Genomic DNA, 24,602 nt, shown 5'->3' with positions numbered 1-24,602 from the left:
ATTACGCTGAAGAGTAATATCTTCTTTGGAACAGACCAAGTGCTCCTGTACACAGGCTTGTTATTAACCTCCTGTACACAGGCTTGTTATTAACCTCCTGTACACAGGCTTGTTATTAACCTCCTGTACACAGGCTTGTTATTAACCTCCTGTACACAGGCTTGTTATTAACCTCCTGTACACAGGCTTGTTATTAACCTCCTGTACACAGGCTTGTTATTAACCTCCTGTACACAGGCTTGTTATTAACCTCCTGTACACAGGCTTGTTATTAACCTCCTGTACACAGGCTTGTTATTAACCTCCTGTACACAGGCTTGTTATTAACCTCCTGTACACAGGCTTGTTATTAACCTCCTGTACACAGGCTTGTTATTAACCTCCTGTACACAGGCTTGTTATTAACCTCCTGTACACAGGCTTGTTATTAACCTCCTGTACACAGGCTTGTTATTAACCTCCTGTACACAGGCTTGTTATTAACCTCCTGTACACAGGCTTGTTATTAACCTCCTGTACACAGGCTTGTTATTAACCTCCTGTACACAGGCTTGTTATTAACCTCCTGTACACAGGCTTGTTATTAACCTCCTGTACACAGGCTTGTTATTAACCTCCTGTACACAGGCTTGTTATTAACCTCCTGTACACAGGCTTGTTATTAACCTCCTGTACACAGGCTTGTTATTAACCTCCTGTACACAGGCTTGTTATTAACCTCCTGTACACAGGCTTGTTATTAACCTCCTGTACACAGGCTTGTTATTAACCTCCTGTACACACGTTTGTTATTAACCTTTATAAAGGTTTCCCAAAGCAACTTTGCACAGTAGTTTGGCAGCTTGTTGTGCTTTACCATGATTGATAATCATTGTTGCCAGTGTTTCACTATGTTTTTTTTCACTATGATACTTTTACCCTGGTACTGCAACACTTTTTTTCAGGGTATTAAGATCACAGATCTTTCTTTTTTCAAAATAAAATGTTTTGTTGTTTTTATTTTTCAGATCATTGAAATAAAGGAATACCACAAATCAATAAAGTTAAAGAAAACAAGACAACATGGATTTTTTACAAGTATGGATTTTTATGTTGACATTGTCATTTACAAAGAGGGAAGTCCTAGCCCAGGTTGAAGGTATGTTTCCAATTTTGATATGCATTTTCCAAGTTGACAAAACTGAAAAGAGGCTTTGTATGCAAAATGCAAAAAACCCACAGGGTATGTGTGCGTGTGTTATAATGCAGGCACTGTATAAGAATGTCAGTATTATGGAACAGGTTTAAATATGTAAAGTACACTCCATAAAATGACTCAGTAATACAGATTACTTGTATATCATTTTGATGATCCTTTGTTAAGAACTTAATATCTGATTTAAGATCGTCTGATTCCTAGTAGCTGATTGATCTCAGAACTGTGTCAGTTTGGGTCTTAAAGGATGTCAATTTAATTTAAGACCATGTCCCACCTCCCCATTCTTTTCTCTTCCAGGCTCAATAGAGTCAGTTGTTTCAGCCTGTCTTCACAGCTCAGTCGTTTAAGTCCTGGGGTTAGTCTGGTTGCTCTTCTCTGGATTCTGTCCAGGACCACAATGTCCCTTTAGTGTTGTGGTACCAAAACTGGACATGGTACAAGTGAGAACGCACCAGTGCATTACACAACCTTATTATAAACTCCTTGGATTTGTACTCTACACTTTTTGGCTATATGTTTGCAGTTTTGATTGCTTCCCTGTATGGTGTGGTTGCTGACAGCAATTAGTCTATTAAAACACCAAGGTCTTTCTCTTGGTGTGCCTGTTCTAGTTCTGTTCCCCCATTTGGTATATGGATCTTACATTTTTGTAACGCTTGACGTTTGTTGGCATTGAATTTAATTTGACACGTTTCTGCCCAGTTCTGTATGCAGTCTACATTTTTTGGATTTCCTGGGTGGCTGCAGGTGTGTTTCTACTCCACAAGCTTTGTGTTTTCTGCAAATTTGACAAGTTTGCTAATTATCCCCTGATATTGGTTGTTGATGTAGAAAAGAAACATCAGTGGTCCAGGGTCAGAGACCTGCAACACCCCACTGAGTACATTGTCCCAGTTAGAGGGTTCCCCTCTTAGAAGTACTCTCGGCTTACAATGTTTTAACCACTTTTGTATCGATTTGCATATACTACCTTGTATTCCCACAGATTGAAGCTGGAGGACAAGCTTTTCGTGTGGCACCTTGTCAAAGTCTTCTTGGAAATCCAAGTATATCATGTCATAGGCTCTTTTTGTGTCCATTGTTGTAGTGACTTCTTTGAGTCTAAGAGGTTTGCCAGGCAGAAGCACCCTTTCCTGACTCCAGTTTGGCTGTCTCCTATTATGCCATTGCTATATAGATACTCCTCTACTTCGATTCCACAATTGTACCTGTTATAGAGGTGAGGTTGATGGGTCAGTAGCTTCCTGGTTAAACCTTATCACCCTTTTTAATATGGGCATTACATTTGCAACACGACAGTGTGGCAAAGTGGTTTGCAGTGCTCAGGTGTGGAGGTGATGCAATGCTTAAACAGATAGCAAACACAAAGTTCACAATCCAAACAATCCCTTATTTGTTAATCCTGGTCGTTTGGCGACCATACATAATAGTCACTGGTAATACACAACAATGTGTACTGCACAGTTAAAACCACAGGATTCAGTCCCGAAATAATAAACTCAGTATAAACACACACAAAGACACACTCAATCACAAGTCCAGTGTGAGTGCTAACGTGCAAGTGGTGAAATACAATTCATTAGTGGACAGTAGTGCAGTGCTGTCCGGGTTAGTGCTGGCCTTTAGCGACAGCTCCCAGAGCGTCGCCCCCTTTCTAGATGGCCAACTTCCACTTTTCCCTGGAATGTATTGCCAAGCCATGCAGCCCCATTTTGCCCCATACTATAGTACTAGCCTGTTATTACAACTCTTTGCTGACATGTTTAATAACATTCAGTAATATGCATTATTAATATGTTTTTGGCTTTTCAAACATGCGTTTTCCTTGGTCATGCACATTGAAGTCTGAATTTAAAATATCTAAAACTATTTTTGGTTTTCTAATGAAATAAGCTCATCTAGAGTAAGAATAGTTGATGAATGTTGTTACTTGGTATTCTCTACTGCACTCATCCATATTTAAATTAGCTGGCCTTGCAATACACTGTATAACATTAGTAAATAACGTATGTACGAGTCAACATTGAAGTCATACTGCCTGCCTTTATATAGAATTCATAATTATGAGATTTTTGGGGTTTATTTTTCACTATTCAATTAAATATATCATTTGAAAGAGGAGTTCTATTTGATCCATTCATCTTTGATTAGTGATTCTTTTAAATACTCCCTTTACAGGAAAATCATAGCTACACACAGCATTAATAAAGGGTTCATAGGGCTTACAACAGCATCAATAGGGTTTGGAACAGGGGAAATTGGGTTACTATCTCATTTAAAAAAAAATCTGTATAAAACATAAACCAAATAGTAATTGTATTATAGTAACTAGTAGATAGTTTTGTGTACATTTGTTATTAATATGGTCCATGGGTTTACTATAGCTCTTCAGCAATTCAGAATTTTATAAATTGTATTTTTCTATTATGATGCTGGTTTTGTTTTGTCTGTGTGTATTACCTTTTAGTTTAGGTCTGAGGTTATTTGCAAAGTCAAGTCCACATTTTCAAAAGCTTCCAGTGACATCCAGGAGGAGGTCATCACTTTTTACAACCAAAGGTCCTGGCTTTAAAAAAACACTTGACACAGTTCAGTTCCATCAATTCCTTCAGCTAAATGTATTGGGAAATATTTTTAAACAGAAACACAATTCACAATTCTCTGTGTAAAAAAGTGCCTCCTATTTTCTGTTCTGAATGCCCCTTTGTCTAATCTCCATTTATGACCCCTGGTCCTTGTTTCTTTTTTCAGGCTGAAAAAGTCCCTTGGGTCGACACTGTCAATACCTTTTAGAATTTTGAATGCTTGAATTAGGTCGCCATGTAGTCTTCTTTGTTCAAGACTGAACAGATTCAATTCTTTTAGCCTGTCTGCATATGACATGCCTTTTAAGCCCGGAATAATTCTGGTCGCTCTTCTTTGCACTCTTTCTAGAGCAGCAATATCTTTTTTATAGCGAGGTGACCAGAACTGCACACAATATTCAAGATGAGGTCTTACTAGTGCATTGTACAGTTTTAACATTACTTCCCTTGATTTAAATTCAACACTTTTCACAATGTATCCGAGCATCTTGTTAGCCTTTTTTATAGCTTCCCCACATTGTCTAGATGAAGACATTTCTGAGTCAACAAAAACTCCTAGGTCTTTTTCATAGATTCCTTCTCCAATTTCAGTATCTCCCATATGATATTTATAATGTACATTTTTATTTCCTGCGTGCAGTACCTTACACTTTTCTCTATTAAATGTCATTTGCCATGTGTCTGCCCAGTTCTGAATCTTGTCTAGATCATTTTGAATGACCTTTGCTGCTGCAACAGTGTTTCCCACTCCTATTTGTTTGTTGTCTGCAAATTAACAAGTTTGCTTACTATACCAGAATCTAAATCATTAATGTAGATTAGGAATAGCAGAGGACCTAATACTGATCCCTGTGGTACACCACTGGTTACCACACTCCATTCTGAGGTTTTTCCTCTAATCAGTACTTTCTGTTTTCTACATGTTAACCACTCCCTAATCCATGTACATGTGTTTCCTTGAATCCCAACTGCGTTCAGTTTGAGAATTAATCTTTTGTGCAGGACTTTGTCAAAAGCTTTCTGGAAATCTAAATAAACCATGTCATATGCTTTGCAATTATCCATTATCGATGTTGCATCCTCAAAAAAATCAAGCAAGTTAGTTAGGCACGATCTCCCTTTCCTAAAACCATGTTGACTGTCTCCCAGGACCCTGTTACCATATAGGTAATTTTCCATTTTGGATCTTATTATAGTTTCCATAAGTTTGCATATAATAGAAGTCAGGCTTACTGGTCTGTAGTTACCTGGTTCAGTTTTGTTTCCCTTTTTGTGGATCGGTATTACGTTTGCAATTTTCCAGTCTGTCATTACCACCCCTGTGTCAAGAGACTGCTGCATGATCTTGGTTAGTGGTTTGTAAATTACTTCTTTCATTTCTTTGAGTACTACTGGGAGGATTTGGCACAAGCAACATTATCACATACCTCCTGCTTTCTTATGTTGAAAATCTTTTATCTTTAAAAAAAAAAAATGTTATTAGGCAGGGTACAATGTACTGCTTGATTTAACAACACAATCTTCAAATTATTCAGCTCTGTTGATCATTATAAATAGTATTTTTAAAACAATGTGGTGCTTAACACATGTGGGTAATGCTGAGTAGAGGGTGACATCTGGTTGAACTTTTTATACAGATGAAAAGTATTTACTGTAGTTTATCTCTGACAGTATAATGGGCTTATGAAATTAAAGAGGATCTCTGCTTGGAGCTATGTGGAACAGCTGAGAACCCTGTGCTGGTTTGGTTTGTAATCCCACCCCCCCTGTCTTGCATTATGAGGCATGATACGATAAATAAATACTTCTCAGTAAACTAGTGTAACACAGACTAATGGGGTCTAAAAATGTAAGACACAAACTGATTATTTTTAATTTGTAGCCAGACTATGCCAGATCTGTGCGATAAGGCGCTGAACAAAATATTATAATGTATCTGGCTCTTTTTATGCAGATGGCAGATATAAAATACAGGGAACAGAATCACCATAAAAGCACACAGACAATGTGTTTAGATCAGTAGAAGTTTATTTATTGGACAGCACATTTAGAAGTAGCAGCAATACAATATTCAAGGTCCTTCTATCAATAATTAAATTAGTCAATACCCAAGAAGGCATATCAAGGGGACTGAGTGAAGAAGAAACTAGAAAGTGATACAAATCAATTACAAAGTGTCAGACAACAATATATAAAGTGGGCACTAATCAAATCAAAGTGTAAAATTAGAATAATAAAACATACAAGTGCCAAATAAACATGTGAAAGATAATGAGGCATGTCTGGCCTTGTTATACTAGTGAACAAGTTATTTAAATGCGCTGCTTGAAGCTGGCATCAGCTGTGTGGTACCCATGTTCTAACCCTAAGTCTTACCTTTACAAATATTAATTAACAGCTTTAATGACCTGGTTTCTTTAGACCATTCTATATCTCTTCTTCCACTACTTGTACAGAAATACTAACCTGGGACTCTTTGGCACTTGTAATATCACAACAATGACTGAAGAGTGTTGCAAGCCAAGCAAAGCAGCTCAATACCCTCCTTAAATACAGGCCTTTACTTTTAGCACTCATAGGTGAATTAGTAGAGTTCCTGAATAGAATAATCACTATCCTTATGATGTGTAAAAACACACAGAAGTATTACTCTGGTGAGGGTACAACTCTTCTAAAATGTATTTACACTCTTGTTGTTGTAAAATCAATTAAACCAATTCAACATAACATGGCAAGATGTTTTAGACTTCAATAGCATTAGCAAATTCCCCCAAATCGTTACAATTTTAAGCAAAGACTGTGTCTTTTGGGTTTACCCCATACTTAGACAGTTGGATAACAATTAGTCAACAGTTCATGTGCTTTATTTGTGAAATACAACAAACCTTTAATTCAAAAGTTTGGTTGTAAAGAATTAAAATAATTATTGAAGCCTTAAAATGATGTTAACCACGCGGTCCAAATATTAATAAATATCACAAAGCTTTTAAACGGCAGGATAAACAAAATATATATTTCTAGAGATACTGTATATTTCTATCCTGAGAGATGGGGGTTTTAGGAGTACAAACAAGAGTACACATATAGGACAACCTATTGTATCATACAGATAAACAATTCTGAGGTTATTAAGTGCAGCGTCATTATACTGTGTTGCTACATCCATGCTGCCTGCCACGCTACTAGTTAACATATAGGTAAAGAAACTCACCATAGCGATGATTTCATCAACATCATTCAAAATGCAAAGGCATGCACAGTATATCTGCAGTTCCTTAAGTTAGACTGACATCTAGTGGCAAAAGTCTGGTTTGTTGTGTTATTTTTTCTGGGGACTTTCTATTAATTCAAAGATTCATCAATTAATTGTGCGAGTTATAATGTGTTATAGTCCGTGTTTGCTTCATTTTGTATTCATTAATTGACTCTTTGAATTTAATATATTATACACTATATACAACTACTAATGTCAATGCATTCAAATCACTTTAGAAATGAGTAATGCATTTACTTTTTTTGCTGCTTTTTCAGTTTTATTTTATTGTCAAGTTTTTTGTTTGTTTTTCTGTATTTGCTTCAATATTTTAATAGACTGTTACTACAATTCAGTATCATACAGGACTTAAAAATGTGTGATTATTGGATCTTTCACATGCTCAAATGAATCTTTTAAAAAATATGTTGAACTCTCTAGTGTAAGGATGGTCAGGCTAAATAGGAAAAGTGTAGCTTGACCAACCATACAGAGGAGCATAATGGAGGCAAGCAGATCTGTGCTTTCTGTTCTGGTCACTGTGATAGCTTACTGCTTGTGTGTTACTTGAAGTGCTTGACACTGAGTTAAAGGGCCAGTACTATAATATATAGTGTTATATATAGTATTAATTATATTAGTGTTGTTCAAACTGTGCAACTCTGGGGAGTGTGTGGCACGACCATTGGTTACCCTGTCACAAGCCTATATAATTATAAGAATTATAAGTGTTTTGAAGAGAATGTTAAGGTCTAACAGCACTTTGACATTTATTGACATTGTTCTCTTCTAGTGTGCCGCACTGCAGTCACAGCAGACATAGTGTTTCTGGTGGATGAATCATGGAGTGTTGGAGATGCCAATTTCCACATTGTCAAAGACTTCATAAATAGCATTATTGGAACTTTTAAGCAGATCCCAGTCGGCAAAGAGGGCATGCGTTTTGGAGTAACAGTCTACAATGACAGACCAAGGTAAATAAAAGAAACTGGCCATGCAAAGTTACTGACTGAAAGAAGACGGCTTTTGTGAGGCAATATGTTCAGTACAACATAACAGTACTAGATCCGTTGTCATGAATTCTGTTGCTGTGAAATGCAAAGCTGAATACTGACAAAGCAGCTCAAGGCCAGGTAAAGGCAGATTAAGAGAAAGATGATAGTAAATCAATATTGAACAAACCAAGAACCACTAAGAATGATTTCCAGCATCATACAAGAGTAAGGGAAATATAAAAATAAACTATTTAACCCTGAGCACACCTTTTATCTTTATTATTATTATTATTATTATTATTATTATTATTATTATTATTATTATTATTATTATTATTATTTATTTAGCAGACACTTTTATCCAAAGCAACTTACAGAGACTAGGGGGTGAACTATGCATCATAACTGTTGCTGCAGAGTCACTTACAATAGGACCTCAGTTTTACATCTCATCTGAAGGACGGATAGTGTGTAACTCGTCCCTAATGATGTCATGTCACCTTTGATTCAGTGTATGAAAAGTGAAAGGGGTCTTGCTGAATATTAGTTAAATGTTTTTTTTTTTTCAGGATGAAGATTGCACTTACTGACTATCTCACCATTGAGGAAGTCCTGCTGGCTGTGCGTGATCTTCCTTTTGAAGGAGGAAACACAAAAACAGGCGAGGCCCTGGTATTCCTGACTGAGTCTGCATTCAGCTCAGCAATCATCAGAGAGGATGCACCAAAGGTATTGTAACCACTCGCAAAGGGAGGGACAGCCCTATTGCAAGCCGCAAAATACACATTTAGAAATGGACTTGTTCTTAAAACACAGCCTGTTTCTAGTATCCTCCCATTGTCGTCAGTCTCTTTCTTGGCCCATCACCAGTCTTCTTTTAACAGTAAAAACAGGTAATATAATTTCCAGGTGTTGATTATTTTTTAGGAGAACGTCAGTCCTTGGTCACTTGCTTGGACAATGTTTCTTATCTTAACAGTTATAAATGTTTGATATTTGATATTCACACCACTACATTTATTACATTGTATTAATATATTACTACTATATTTGTATTTGACCAAGTGAGTATGTCCAGAACTACTACCTGTATTTAAATATACTGTTTTGAGGTGATTTACTAAGCAGAAATATTTCTCCTTCAATATATTCCCTTCACAGATTGTCGTTTTAATAACTGATGGGAAGTCTGCAGATTCAGTGGAGAACCCTGCACTTACCCTTCAGGATCATGGAATCACAGCGTTTGCAGTGGGTATGTGTGTCTTCTTTCAGAGAAGTCTGGGTAGAGCATGAGAATTAAAGTGAATTTGTAAATTCTGAGTCGCAGAGCTATAGAACTGAGAAGTTACTGAAATCCAAGAATTGTTCTAACCACAACAGTTGGGTCATTCCATAGTATTTGTTGATCCCCCAACAGTGCATGTTGAGTCATGTGAAGACTCCTTTGACAGGCTGAGCGGGACATGAACAGCAATATGGTTTTCAGTTGGGTGTCCTTACTGTTGACATTTCAGAATCATGGTAGTGACAGTCATCTTCTTTATTGCAGGAATAAAACACGCAGATAAAAATGAACTCAAGAAAATTGTATCTGATCCCTTTGAAGAACATCTCCTGTATGTAGAAGAATTTAATTTGCTCAGCAATCTCTTACCTAAAATCTCAAGGAGACTTTGTTTCACTGCCTCTGAACCTCCGCGCCCAGTAAAACAGATCACCCTCGGTATGTAATTGGATATTCACTGTTATGAGTGATCTATAGTTCATCATGAGAGCTGTGATAAGTTATACTGTATGTTCAGTTTCTTTTGAGTCTAGCTTTCAGTATTTTAGCCCCAAGACCAGATTCCAATGACCTTTGTATTGCTGTTATTGTGAGACAAACCTAATCTTTTGAGTACAGGGAGTAGAATACATTTTTGAAAGATCTCATGTTACAGTAAACATTTAATTTATAAATCTGTGTTTACATCATTATTATTTTAGAAAACCTTTGTTAATTGAAGCAACTACATTTATTAAATTAATAATTTGCACCACAAATGTTCTTATTATACAGTTTATTGACTACTTTTTCTCTATTTAAGTGAAAGATACAATTATTGGTCCAAAAGACTTGATTGTGAATGAACTGAGTTACAGCTCTTTGAGACTGACCTGGACTCCTGCCACTGGAGATGTCACTGGATACCAGCTAGCTATCAATACTCTGTCATCTAATGGACAGCTGGCATCAAATGAACAGAGACAGGTAGGTATCTTTGGATCTGCCAATTTATCAAGATCAGCACTTTTTGAATTGAATTTCCTGAAATGATCTTCTGCTGACACTTGTTTATACAAAGCCTGATTATCCAAGTTCATTTTCTGATGCTGCTATTCAGTATAGGAACCAGCACATTCAATACAACTTCAAATATATGAAACCCCAGATTATTAAAAAAGGATTGTGTGCATCTTTAGATGAGTTCAGATTTAACAGAAAGGTATGGAGATGCTCAGTTTGCAAATTCACAGAGTATGTCTCACTTCTAAAACAATGTATATGAAGGCCTCATGGATGAGGCATAGTTGATCCAGGTGACTTACTTTCCAGGCCACTGTGCTCAAAACCATAACCAGGGCTTATATCACATTAATGGACCATGGTATATATATACCTTCACCTGCTATAATATTTAAAACACTTAAAACAAGTGGGTGTACATTTCTCTACCAATAAAATAATATCTTACCATCAGACTGAGGCTACACTTGTTTTTTTGACAGATTGTTTTGAAGGGTAATGAGAGAACCACTCTGGTAACAGACCTGATGCCCAGCACTGAATATTTATTCACGGTCCTGGCTGTATATTCTGATGTCATTGGGGATTCAATGACAGTCAAAGTGAAAACAAGTATGTACAAATATATATTTATATTTGTAAGTCTAGTTAATTGCTGGATTGAAGGTCAGTTGAAAAAAAAAAAGTATTTTGCATTAAACATTTAATCTGATTTCTGTTGTGGTCTCAGCTCCTGTGCCCCGTGTCCTTAATTTCCGAGTGATTGAAGAAGGACTGTTTAGCATCAGACTGGCATGGACACCACCATTAGGAAAGCTGGAAGGGTATAAAATCTACATCCCCCGATGTAAGACCATGGCATACAATATCTTGGTTTTGTATTTCTTGTGATTTTTAAAAAAATACATCAAAGCAGAGTTTTCATTGTGCACATAACATCTAGACTTGTGTTGTGAGGTTAGAGCATGTCACGTGACACACCTTGCAATAAAATGTTGCGTTTCAACTCTGCAGCATCTGAGATTAATTGGGCTGTTGTTTGTTTGTTTGTTTGATTGTTTGTTTTGTTGTTATAACTGTGAGTCACATTCCTTTCAGCCAATAGACCAGGATCTGCTTATGAACAAATCCTTAGCGGAGACGTCTCTTCTCATATGATTGACAGTCTAGTGGAGGATAAAGAATATACTATCAGCATCTATGCGGTTTATCCTCAGGGACCAAGTGATCCTGTATCTACATCTGGCAGAACATGTAAGTGACAGCTCTGTGCTGAGTGATAGCAAACAAATAAAAACACGTTCAGTGGTCTGATTCACTTGATGTCAGCAGTCGTTCATCGGACTCAGCAGTCGACCCTTAGGGAACAGCACGAGGTGTGTTTTTATTGACATCAAAGTGGAAAAATAAAGTGAAAGACAGTTTAGCGGTGCTGTTCCTTGAGTTCCAACAGTAACTAAGAAGGCTGTTTGTTCTTCTCCATTTGGAGAGAAACATACACATTTTTAGAAATTGCTAGTTCCATGGCAAATGGTGTATTGCTTGGCTATTTTTGTTTTCTGTATAATGCACTGTATATATTTTAGCAAAACAATTCCCAAAGACACTGGAAAAATGGTGTCTGGTGATAAACCAGATTAGAGCGGTAATGTTCTTGTGAAGGAGGCTGTATGCCAGGGGTGTACAATGGCTCTTCCAGTACAGGTGTTTGTTCTGAATTGTTTAATTGAACCAATTAAACCAACATTCAGACCCTGATGTAGAATATCCAATTGACTATGTTTGTGACTCACTCAATGCTTTTTTTTTTTTTTTTTTACAGTGAAATCGGTCCCAGTAAAAAATCTGATCCTTCAGAATGCCACTACAGACAGCATCCAGGCCAGGTGGTCTTCAGTAAGGGGAGCCTCAGGTTACAGACTAACATGGTCCTCTGCAGGTACACTATGCAAACGCAGCCCTATTTAGTAGTCGAATGTTGTTTAATATTAGGTTTCGAAGTGTAATTGACATTTCTACCCTTCTGTTAAAAAAAATCACGCTCATAGTTTTGTTGTGAAACCTGGTGAACTAAAAAGTTGAAAATTGTATTTATTTTTTAAAAATAATACAACGCGTGAAATGTTATGTACATTTGATTAAACTGAGCAAAACAGACTATACATATGCTGTTATTTTACAATGAAGCCTGACGTGATGTTGTACATATTATTACCACAAGGTGGTGGTGGTGTTTGAATGTAGATTTGTTTTCAGGAGTGTCATTCTGGTAAAAAAAAAAATTAAAAAATTAAAAAGAAACGACTAGAACAATACTTGAAGCTAGATAATCGTTAATATTCGACATTGCCGTTTAAAACTATGTGTTTGATCTCCATACAGAAGGATACATTGAAAACCTTAACCTGGGAGAGTCCTACACGTTCTACATGATCCAAGGCCTGCGCCCAGACTCAGAGTACACTGTCACCATCAATCCCATCTTTGTTGACATTGAGGGACCTGTGACAACTGCAAACATAAAAACATGTAAGCCTCACTACCATCCAATCAGCTGTCAACTAAACTACTGGTCTGTGAATTATATTTTACCGAAAATGCCATTTATTAAGAATTTAAAAATAATTTAGTTACAGGTATACTTACATTTTTAAGTTTAAATCTGCATCATAACAGGCAAACAACTGATTTATTTCTTATGGAAAAAACATATATTTTTAATATATAGAAGTGTGATCCTTATATTTATCATATATAGAAATTGGTCCCTTTTTTATATATTTTAAATATATGTGATATATTTAAAATATATTTTAGTCTGTAATCCATATATTTATTTTATATGTTGAAAAATATATGGTGCACCATAGTCTTTAATCCATATAAAATAAATATATGAATGTAGCAGGGCGGTAGGAAGCCCTGCTTAAATGTATTGTTTGTTTATTTTTAGAACGGGGTCTCCCCTTCCGCCCCTGTGTTATGTATGTATTATGGTTTATTTATTGTATTTGTTATTGTAATGACGGCGTAGCTGTGCATTTTTGTTTTGTTATTGTTTTTATTTTTTATTGTTTTTGTTTAAATATTTTATTTATTTTTGTTCTTTAATAAACGGCTCACCACGTGTCTCTTTTTGAACTGCAGTACCTGCCTGTTTGTTATTCTTCCGGCTTCTGGCCTGACGTCACCGCAACGCCATTTCATGCCACAGTGAATTACAGAGTAAAATATATTTTAAATATATCTCATATATTTTAAATATATATAAAAAAGGGGCCAATGTCTATATATGAAAAATATAAGGATCATACTTTTCTACCATATATTAAAAATATGTGTTTGTTCCATAAGGAGAACCAATGCACTTCACTTGAAGAAAACATTGTAGGCTGTAGGCTTGATGATGGAAATCCTGCACTCTGTAAATTATATTTGTAAGATTTTGTTCTCGATATTTAAACAAATACTAAAGTGCACCAAGTAAAAAAGAAGTTTGAAGGAATTGGCAGTATGGCAGTCTGGCCGCTCTATTACAATTTTAAAAGTTTTAAAAAGTGTACTGTGGATTATGGCTATATCAATAGATTAGTTTGGCTTGAATATACTATTATGACATTATGCACAACCAAAATTAAAAGATGCATTTGACTGTCTGTGTTGATCCCTTCATTTAGAAGCTCAAATGCTTAAACATTTACTTTCTTGAGACAAAGACTCATGATAAGTAGTGGCGCCAGACTCTCCCCAGTGAGAGGGGCTGAGGGGGGTTAAGCAAAAATTGCAGGGGGCTGCACTCCACTTTGTGTGGACATATATAGGGCCAGTGTTTCGATATGTTTCACAAAACTTCAGTATTAGGATGGAGGAATCTGATGCAGATTAAGTGCTGGTTAATACTACTACTACTACTACTACTACTAATAATAATAATAATTATTATTATTATTATTATTATTATTATTATTATTATTATTATTATTATTATTATTATTTTTAACAGATGCCTTTATCCAACACAATTTACAAAGGTTACAATGCAGTATAAAGTAAGTGCTGTTCTAACAGGGCCGAGGTTGTGCATGAACCAGCGACACTGCGCACCTCAATCGAGTGTCTAAAGCAGAATGCAAAACAGTTTTAGAGCTTTTCATGTCATCTCATCTCGCTGTCAGGGCAGGATCTGTAACGTCAGTGTACCACACGACACTGCCTGTTACACTAATAAAATAAGCAGTCATGAAGTGGACTAACAACTGTAACATCTATAGGTTATATTTAAATGTTTAAGCAAGGGGTAGAAGTTGAAATAATTACAAGCTTTAAATAACATTGGTTGTTAACAACTGAGAGTTAAACTAAATATAATGTTTAAAAGTAAACCCAATGCATTAAAGGGTTTTTGAGATAGTGTTTCCTTGAGGGTTATGTGTGAGAGTAATGCAGTTCAGCCCTGTTTAAAAGTAAACCAATAAGAGTTGCTAAAAGTGTTCTTTATATATAAACTAGTAGGAACTTTTGAATATACTGAAGTTGAATCAATAGAAGAGTTTGTGAGATAGCATTTCCTGGGGGGAATGTTTAGTAGTAACAGTTCCCCCTTCAGCACGAAAGCGAGTAGCTTGTTTTCGATGCTCACACATCGATAATTCAGAAATTTGAGATATCCCTTTTAAATGTTTCGATGGCGGGACTACAGGGAGGGGCTAAGGTAAACTTTGGGGTGACTTTAGCCCCCCCCCATCACCACCCCTTCACATCATACAAACCTTTTTATGTACTGGGAAGCCAGGAATGTAGTAATCTTGTTTTTTTTGTTTTTTTTTAGTGACAAGCGGTGCAGTCCAGACTTTAAAAGCTACAGCAATAAGCACTAACAGTGCCTCAATATCATGGAACTCTGTACCTGGGGCCACAGCATACAGATTGGCATGGGGTCCATCTCCAGGTAATGCATCTGTTGCTGTTCTTTGGATATGGTTTCTCTTGTTTAGAAACAAAGAACTATGAACTATGTTTGTTCTTAAGCTAGTAGATTTTGTGACACAGTTGGCAGCGATGCAACACTGTCTCACCCCATGACTAAACTTGATGGCTCTTCAATTTGATGAGAATTTAAAGGCATTTAAAACTGCCATCTGTTGGATAGAAGGCAGACCAATAAGTTTTGATGCAGCGGTGAAGACCATGACACTCATATATAAATGAGGCTATTATCCAGTAGTGTGTGATGACGCCTTGTAGTGGGTTACTAATGTCAAGTTAGAAATAAGTACAATTATGACAGCAATGTATTTCTTTGATAATTTCTATTTTTATATAGGTGGTCGAATTTAAAGATATTCACCTCATGCTTTTAATCCTTCTGCCCCCGACTATCATGACTCATTGAGTGAATGAACTACCTCTCCTTTTGATGTAAACTGCAGAGCTTGAAAAAGGCCTTTGATGGCTGCTGCAGCCCTTAAATGTTCAGCGAATTATGTAAAACAATTAAAGAGGCTTTAATGTCTTTGAATGATTCACATTGGATGATTCAAATGATCCTAGGATGTCAATGTCGAGAGAAAAAAAGAGAAAGACAATACAGTCTCATAAAAAAAAATTGTTTACTAGAAGTCTTTTCAATGTCTTTAACATTAAAGACACTGAGAAAGACTTCTAGTCGAAGTTTGTCTTTTTTTTTTTTTAGCACTATTGAGCTACAGAAGGATTTTAATTTTGCTTCTTTTTCTTTGAACTGAAAGAGTTTTCTGGCAAGGACCGGCCAAGGCAGTTGGCATTAAACAGCTCCACCACTGTGTACCAGCTCAAGAACCTTGCCCATGACACAGAGTATGTCCTCTCCCTGTATGTGCTCTTTGGATCCATAGTGGGACCAGGCATCACAGCCACCGTCAGAACCTGTGAGTAGAAGACTTTTTCCTCATGCAGTTTCTGGATTCTGTACAATTAAGTACAGTATATTACTAGAACAGTGTGGAGTACTTTCAAACTGTTTTACCCCAGTATAGGGTAGGCAGTTTACTCCAGTTTTTTAAAAGGAAGGAAAGAAAAAGTTTATTTCACATGAACATACTAGAGAAGCCTACACAGTATGTGCTAGGATACTAAGATCCTATGGGCCATATTTTCAGTTTACTCCGGTCAGTAATACTCCTACTTTTTGATAGGAGAAAATCACCTTATTGACTACAAAACTAGTTTCAAACATCAAAGCCGTGTAACTGACGATGTCTTTAACACTCTCAAATTGTTTGTTTCTCAGTTTTGTACATTACTGTTGAATTGTAATCTTTCAAGAAATAGGAGTTGATTACAGGCTGGAGTAAGCAGCCCAATACGTCTAATAAAACCATGCTAAATATTTAGTGTTATGTAAAACATGGGCCTGTCCTATCCTGTCCATTAAACATCTGCACACATTTTAGTTAAAATCATGAATACCAAAACCTTATCTGACTTTCATATCTCTTAGATAAATACTATGAAAGGAATTTTTGTGCAAGGTTGAATCACCGTTTCAGATGTGGTCATTTCAATGGCAAGAATTAACCAGAGTCATACTAACGGACTGATTTTACATCACATGACAGTAGTGCGATGAGGCGGCTCTGCTAGCACTCTACCCGCCTCATTGCTGAGCCCAGATGGCATCAGTTTCTTTAACCAGTTTTGCTGCTTTCAGCACCACTTGGCTATGTCTCAAACTTCAAGGTCACATCTTTTACAAGGACCTCCATTGATGTTGCTTGGAGTTCCATTGTTGGAGCCACTGAATATAAAATATCATGGAGTTCAGTAACAGGTAAATAAAAAACATTTCCTGTATGTTGTTTTCCTTAATTATATTCACCCAATTAAACCTCCCCTCTTAGTTACAGTTTCTACGGTAACTTCATACAGTAATTTCAAACCCTCCTTAACAGTAGATAGTTACTTCTATATATAGCCTTCACCATATGTTATATAACCTAATATAGGGGCTATAATAAGTAAACTAGATGCATCAGATGGCTAATTACACTAGATGACAAAATACAGGTAGAAAATTGTATTTAAGAGGATACATTGGCATTTCAAGAAATATTAATACTTTACATATAACAGTATATAACATACATAATTGATTTGTGGCATGTATTAACCCAGAGAGTCTACCCAAAATGTAATTATTTTTTGTGTTTTTATTGAATTTTGTATTTCCTTGAGCACGCAAACCTGATCTGAAATGGAATGTGTTTCACAGTCCTGATGTCGAACCTGAACTCAATTTTGAGGTTTAGCTCTACAATCTTTGACTTCACTGATTTCACTGAACCTAAATACCACTAATCTTTGACTGTTTTACCTTAGTCTTGACCCTGATTGGGTCTAATCCAAAGTAGTCCAAAATGATTACTTCTAATCAGAGTACATGAAATACCTTAATCATTAATAAATAATGAGTAATACGTTCTGGTTGAATCTTTTTTTTTAATCTAAAGATTGTCAAGGATTGTTCACTTCCACTAAACAGCATGTCCATATCAAAAAAACGTCATAGGTGGTGACAAAATAAAGTTTCTGTTTAAAAAGAAAACAAGGAAGAAGTGCTCTCATCTTGTCATTTCTGACAAAGCTTCATTGTTTTTTTTTTAGTCTGGCCTTTTAAAAAATGTTTACACAGCTGACAAGAGAGCCTCTGTCTATTCTTGATCTTAGACATCAGCACCATGGAGAGTCAATACTTGGAGCCCAGCATCCTGCACTACCATATTGACGGCCTGCTTCCTGGGACTGTCTATACAGTCAGTATCCATGCAGTATTTGGAAACACAGAGGGACCAGCAATAACTCTTTCACAGTATACAGGTACCTGTCCAAGCAGATCTGATTTTACATTTATCTGCAATTCAAGTTCCCTGGTTCTATAAATCACTGTTCTGTTGAAAGAACTGAACCATAACTGGATGGACATGTAAAGACACTAGAATAGCACAAGGAGTTTGCTTTTTTTAACAACTGATAGACAGTATAGTATTTGTGCTTCTAACTCTTCCCTTCATTCTGGACTCAGCTCCTCAGCAGGAAGTGATAACAATAGAATTGGAACAGTGGTGGTTATCCTCTTTGTTTTAGGGTACGTTTTATTTTGCAAGCTGATTGACAGTGTGATAGTTTACACTTCCAGCTTTAACCTTCATTACAGCTTTAGCTCTGTAGTCAAATATTTAACCACTGCTTTTGCATATAGTGAGTGGTACAAATGAATGCCTAATGCAGATGTCATCATCTCACTGATTAATAGCTGTTTAAAGCACAGTTTATCATTTGGTTTAAATATGTCCTTACTGGTAAGGAAGATTTAGATACCTTTTAATCTGAAATACAGCCTTCTGTTGGACCGTTTTCTCTTGGATAAGATATATAAAAGTTGTAAGAAAAAAATGTACAGGCCAACAATTCACCTGTTCACATATATGCAATTAAAAATACCTGTCAAACATGTATTGCTTATTGTTAACACAGTGATAAGTAAATAGCTTTAATATACCTCATGTTTTAAAGCTTCAGTGAGAGACTCAGAATCCATTCAGACTGTAAGGGATTTGAAGGTTGTTGACGTTGGAGTGAATAGTTTTACACTGTCCTGGAACAAGACTCCTGGAGTATCTGAATACAAAATCTCTTGGGTTCCCTTTAACGGTAGGCTTTGTCTTCATTTTAACTCTTTAATATTGTTGACAGTGATGAATATAAAAACATTTATAAAATTAATGAATAATATCAAACTATTTTTAAACCCTGGCTAAAATAAGTGATAGCACCTTTAAACCCATTATACACAAGGAAATATGTTACCAGAAATTTTTAATAAACAGTTTCAGAAAACATTGTGAAGCAATGCACACCTGGCCATTTCCGCTGGTGCAAAGACAAAACAAAACACAGTGGGTAAAACAGCTCAAAACAAAAGTTTGCCATCCTGTGGCTCAGCGCTGCTCCCACTAAAAGGGAGGTCCTGCTTCAGGAACCTTCTCCCTAACACACTAAGTAAACTGGGGAGGGATTCAAATCCCCTAAACGAATCCCTATCCTGAGCACTCGGATCCCGGTTAACACACACGGTGATCACAAGTGGTTGCTTTATTTGCTCACCCTGGTTTGTACAGGCAGTTATGAGGATTCCCAGCCAATTCACTTCCAGTTTGCTGACAAAGAACAACAAAATGGAGAACCAAGAACAAAGCACTGGCTTGCCAGGTGACCAGGGTTAATTGATTATCTATATATAAATATATGTAATGTCACTTTGATAACGCAGAGGATGAAATATGAACATTTTTAAAAAATTTAATTTCAAATTTGGTGGTATATATTTAGGGCTTCTGATGCCCTATTTTTCGCTCAGACTTTTCTATTTTCCTTTAAAAAATCAGTTAATACCTGCTAAGCCTTTTGTGTGTCTCAATCACAGCTGATAAATGTGTTAATAGTAAAATTGATTTAATTTAACTAAATGGGCTTTTAATTCATATGTCTTAGTTTTTCATTTCAAAGCAGAAACAACTCCTCTTTATTAATGTAAATACAGTCATGCTGAACGATTGTGGTAAAGTGTGTCCAACAAAGAATACTTTTCATTATAGCTTTAATAAAGATTAGTCTCATATTAACATGTTGCAATCCAATTTAAAAGCCAATTTAGTTGTTCCACAGAAAAAAAAGTTAAATAAATCAAAGTGTACTATTAACATGTTTCTCAGTTATAATTGAGATACACACATGTCTTAAGTATTAGCTGAATTCTTAAAGGAGAGTAAAAAAGTCGGGGTAAAACACCGAAAATCAGAAAACCTATATATATTTCCCTTTCTTTTGTCAGAGGGTGTGCTTATGAAGTATTAACATGCCAGGAAACTTATAGGAATGAAATGCTCATGAACATAGACTAGAGTATAGGTCCAAAATGTGAGTGAGCAAAAAAATGGAAGCTATCAACGCAAAGACATGTCATACTTAGTTATCAAAGTCTTAGAAGTACGATGCTTATAACTGAAGACAAAGAACTAGTTTCACCTCTCAAGGTATCCAAAACATACTGTGGTGAACGCAAGAACCTGTTCCTCTTATAACAACCCTAGCCTGTGAAAAACTGTGTATGCAGTCTGTATGCTAATGCTTGAATACAAACAATGCTTGTTTGTTGGTATTATTTATAGCATGGTGCATATATTTTTTATGTGAATTCCAATAGCATTCAAGCACCAGGAAAGTAATTGCTTTATCACGGCTTTATCACTTATTTTTAGGAGGGACTGAGAAAAGCAAACTTGTGTCTGGTACCACGTCATTTTTTATGATTACCGGGCTTCAAGAAAGCTCTGCCTATACTATTCAAGTGTCGTCAATGGTTGGGGGCCGCGAAGCGAACCCTGTCCTCCTCACAGCCAGAACATGTGAGTATATAGCAAAGGCAGATACTATGCACCTTTAAATACCTCACAGTACTCTGGTTGCCTTTTTTAAACTTTGCAAAACCATGAGCTATTTCTTTTCTGACAGTGATATTGCTTCTCCAACCACATGTCTGAGTGCTGTGAAAACCAAACAATATTAAATGCTATGCAGGAAAAACATGCAGTACAAGAAAAAAATGTTTTTGTAAAGTACTTTCATGATTTCTTAATGTAATAGGAAGCATTTTCATTCATCTTGCAGTAAAACATAACACATAAATCACCAAAGATGATAAACATTCACACTATATCTATGTAAATACTTTACTGCATCTGCCATATAAACAGTGATATCAATTACTGTGTCTAACTGCATAAATACACTAGTCAAGGCTATTTTTGCAGATTCCATTCAGAAGATGTAATTAAAGACTGAAATTAAGTTTACTGTGTACCCTTTAAATCTGTTATTTAAGACAAGAAGCTTTATAAGAGACTAATTACTGTTTAGAGTTACATGCTTTCCAAAATAAAATCAATGTTGATGCAAAATTTAGTTTGGCTGTGAAATCCTTGTCACGTTTTACGCAAATACAGGTTAGGTTGTAGTAAGATTATACAACAATAAACTACCATTATGTTTCTTTGAAAATGTTATGTAATTGGCAAGTGACAAAAAAAATATCAAGCTTTTGGTTCAAGTGTAACAACACATAATGGAAATATAGCGTGGCAGAAGGATTTTATGACCCAGTATCTACATTTCTGATATCTTCCTCACTTTTCTTTTTCAGTGGATTTACCCAAGGTGACCCTGTTTAAAGTTTTAGAAACTACAGACAACAGTGCTCTTTTAAACTGGACAAGTGTTCCTGGGATATCTGGGTATTTATTAACATGGAGACACATTTCAGGTGATTGGAATAAACAACACAGGGACAATTCAGATAATAGATAATAATGAGTTAACAAGTAATATATGTTCATGCTACCTTGCGATTATAATGTAACGACATACAATAACTATATACCATGCAGTATGCGTGCTCAAACTGTTACACAATAGACATTATCAACTTCTAAAATATATATTTTTTGTAGTTATAAAAGCTGCACTGTTCCTTCATAGCTACATGTGCAATACAATGATAGGGTTATGAACTGTGCTAGAAAGGAAGAGGCAGACAGGGGGTTTTATACTTAGTTTGTCTGATTGACTATGTTGAGTGTTCAGTTTTTTACAGTCCCACATTTCTGTTGAGTGGTACTTCTGCTTAACCTCATTATTTCAAGCCTTGCATCCGTACTCCTGTAGTGAAGATGACTCCAGTTACACCTCACCACTCTTTGTGTATTTAGCTATGGCAGCTGCCAAGAAATTACTGAACTGTGGCAAATGGCAATTATTAGATGAAACCTTATTCCCCTGCTGTTTTTTCTCTTTTCTTTTTTTAGCATTAGAATCGTTATCAGAATTTCTGGGTCCATTTTTCACCTCCTACAAAATCACCAATCTTCTCTATGGAAGAACATATGTGTTCACAATAAGACCGATCTATGGGGAAACTGAAGGACCAAGTACAATATTAAGTGAACGGATATGTAAGGAAGCACTTGCTTTTTTGTAAGCTGTTTAAAGGAAATGTCCTAACATGGAGATTGTTATTTTATTAAAGTTCTAATCAAATGAGACTATTTAAATTCTGTGTATAAGTTATGGTTTATTGTTTAACATTTCAACATTTGGAAAATAGTCTTGCTTTGTGTTTACAGACACACAATAGTGACTAAATTGCTCTGTGACGCTACACTATGGTCAAACAGACAATTCATTTCATGACTCGCTAATTTCACGACTGGTTCAGGGAAGGGTACCTGTAAAACTCTTAACAATAAAACTTAAGATTAAAAGTTAAGATTAAAAAAACAAACAGAATACTGGATGTTTTGTCTTTTCTGTTATACAGTGGGAACAAAGAAGATAGACCGAACTGTTGTGGAGTCTACCACAAGGCCACCTTCAGTTCCCTTAGCGATTACACCATCCGCACCTGTGAGGACTACCCCAGTCCCTGTCACCACCGCTACCACTGTGTCAACCACTACTCCAAACCCAACTACAAGAAGATCCACAACAACAGCAGCACCACCACCTACGACCACATCCACAACCAGGGCAACGACAAAGACAGAGCCAAGTATGTGATCATTTCAGGCATTTTAATTGAACTGTATCTAAAAAACAATTCCATAAATATGACCTGTCATGCACGTCCATACACAAATGTCAAATTTGCTGTTCTGAAAGAAACACGTGTTATTTTCATTTTAAAGCATGATATTCAGTTGGGTTAAAGGCTATTCTCTTTTGCCAGTCTGTGGGAAGGTCAAAGCTGACATTGTATTCCTGGTGGACGAGTCCTGGAGCATTGGCACCAACAACTTCAACAAACTTAAGGATTTCCTCTTCAGGATTGTCACTTATTTTCCTAAAATTGGTCCAGAAGGAACACAGGCAAGTGATATCTCCAAAAGCCTAAAATGAAAATCTGGTATAATATTTTAATGTGAAGAACACAGAATACAGTATGGATCCCAGAGTTACTTGGATGTTGCATGCATTTAACATTTCTCCAAAATTTTCTGTTTGTTTCATAACAGATTTTTTTTTTTTCCAGGTTGCAATTGTTCACTATAGTGATAACCCCAGGATAGAGTTCCATTTGAATCGGTTTAAGGATAGGAACTCAGTGCTGAGAGCAATAAGAGCAGTGCATTATGGTGGAGGAAACACAAAAACAGGTAGAGAACAAGTTGTGGACTAACCAGGCACAACATTTCAAAACAGTCCCATTGGATGCCACTGAGGAGCCAGTGTATGGTAGCTAAGTTTGCTGCTCTTGTGATTAATGCAGGTCGGGGTATCAGCTACGTACTGAAGGAGGTTTTCCAGATGTCTGTAGGGATGAGGCAGAATGTACCACATGTCCTGGTTCTGGTCACAGATGGAAGAGCCCAAGATGATGTAGCACCTCCTGCCAGATTTGCACATGTTCTCGGTAATTTGGCTATAACGCTGTGTCCTTGCAAGTATTCTGTTTTTTTTTTCCCGCCTTTATTTGCCACGGAGACCTTTTGTTTCAGGCATTCGTGTACTGGCAGTGGGTGTTGGCAGTGCAGACATAGAAGAGCTGAAGAAGGTTGTCTTCCCAGGAAATTTAAAAAACGTTTTCTTTGCCAACACTTTTGATGACTTCCCATCAATGGAAAGAGAGTTTATTGACAGCCTTTGCAAGGAAGCTTCACAAGCAGAAGACAAGATACAGCAAACTGAGGTACAACACGTAAGCCGACCACTTTCAGCTAACCTTACAACAGTTAATGGGTTCTCATCATATTAAAATAAAGAGAATGAATGAAATGAAGATTTATTTATGTATTTATTTATTTATGCTATCTCAGTCTTCCAAGTTAGATGCAGCTTTGCTACAGCCATTACATGATATACAAGGTGTAGAAGAAGTTCTAACCAAACCCGAAGGACCTTGTGCACTCTGTAAGGTAAGTTTACGAGAGCCGGTGACTCTTGTTAAAAAAATTTTTATTTAAAGTTTATAAAGCATATATTGAATTTTTAATTATTCTTATTTTGCAAAAAAAAAAAAAAAACCCAACAAAACAACAAAAAAAAAAACAGTCAAGAACCTTTAAAAAAGACTTCAATAAAGCGTGAGTGAACATTTTGTGAACAACGCTACTAACATTACAAAGTGAAAACATGATAATACATTTTTTATTTCTATTTTTAGGGGCAAAAAGGAGAAAAGGTAAGAAAGCAT

The 24,602-nt window shown here is 36.2% G+C and overlaps 1 protein-coding gene across 1 annotated transcript in view; it reads left to right on the top strand.

Annotated features, from left to right (window-relative positions):
• Positions 1 to 24,602, top strand: part of col7a1l (collagen type VII alpha 1-like) — a 116,628-nt gene that overhangs the window by 9,924 nt on the left and 82,102 nt on the right. The window contains exons 2-27 of the mRNA XM_041256244.1: positions 1,008 to 1,138; positions 7,830 to 8,010; positions 8,601 to 8,760; positions 9,193 to 9,286; positions 9,584 to 9,757; positions 10,122 to 10,285; positions 10,804 to 10,933; positions 11,052 to 11,168; positions 11,420 to 11,575; positions 12,144 to 12,260; positions 12,704 to 12,850; positions 15,150 to 15,269; positions 16,069 to 16,227; positions 17,010 to 17,129; positions 18,026 to 18,175; positions 18,872 to 19,009; positions 20,617 to 20,763; positions 21,558 to 21,677; positions 22,219 to 22,365; positions 22,731 to 22,961; positions 23,139 to 23,278; positions 23,442 to 23,565; positions 23,679 to 23,822; positions 23,908 to 24,098; positions 24,226 to 24,324; positions 24,573 to 24,590. Coding sequence (XP_041112178.1) covers positions 1,063 to 1,138; positions 7,830 to 8,010; positions 8,601 to 8,760; positions 9,193 to 9,286; positions 9,584 to 9,757; positions 10,122 to 10,285; positions 10,804 to 10,933; positions 11,052 to 11,168; positions 11,420 to 11,575; positions 12,144 to 12,260; positions 12,704 to 12,850; positions 15,150 to 15,269; positions 16,069 to 16,227; positions 17,010 to 17,129; positions 18,026 to 18,175; positions 18,872 to 19,009; positions 20,617 to 20,763; positions 21,558 to 21,677; positions 22,219 to 22,365; positions 22,731 to 22,961; positions 23,139 to 23,278; positions 23,442 to 23,565; positions 23,679 to 23,822; positions 23,908 to 24,098; positions 24,226 to 24,324; positions 24,573 to 24,590 — 3,564 coding nt within the window. The 5' untranslated portion in view covers positions 1,008 to 1,062. The remainder of the gene's footprint in view (positions 1 to 1,007; positions 1,139 to 7,829; positions 8,011 to 8,600; positions 8,761 to 9,192; positions 9,287 to 9,583; positions 9,758 to 10,121; positions 10,286 to 10,803; positions 10,934 to 11,051; positions 11,169 to 11,419; positions 11,576 to 12,143; positions 12,261 to 12,703; positions 12,851 to 15,149; positions 15,270 to 16,068; positions 16,228 to 17,009; positions 17,130 to 18,025; positions 18,176 to 18,871; positions 19,010 to 20,616; positions 20,764 to 21,557; positions 21,678 to 22,218; positions 22,366 to 22,730; positions 22,962 to 23,138; positions 23,279 to 23,441; positions 23,566 to 23,678; positions 23,823 to 23,907; positions 24,099 to 24,225; positions 24,325 to 24,572; positions 24,591 to 24,602) is intronic.

The sequence above is a fragment of the Polyodon spathula genome, chromosome 7 (genome assembly GCF_017654505.1).
Source record: "Polyodon spathula isolate WHYD16114869_AA chromosome 7, ASM1765450v1, whole genome shotgun sequence".
NCBI lineage: Eukaryota > Metazoa > Chordata > Actinopteri > Acipenseriformes > Polyodontidae > Polyodon > Polyodon spathula.
The sequence above is the reverse complement of the archived record's forward strand: the minus strand, read 5'-3'. Positions and strand labels throughout refer to the sequence as shown.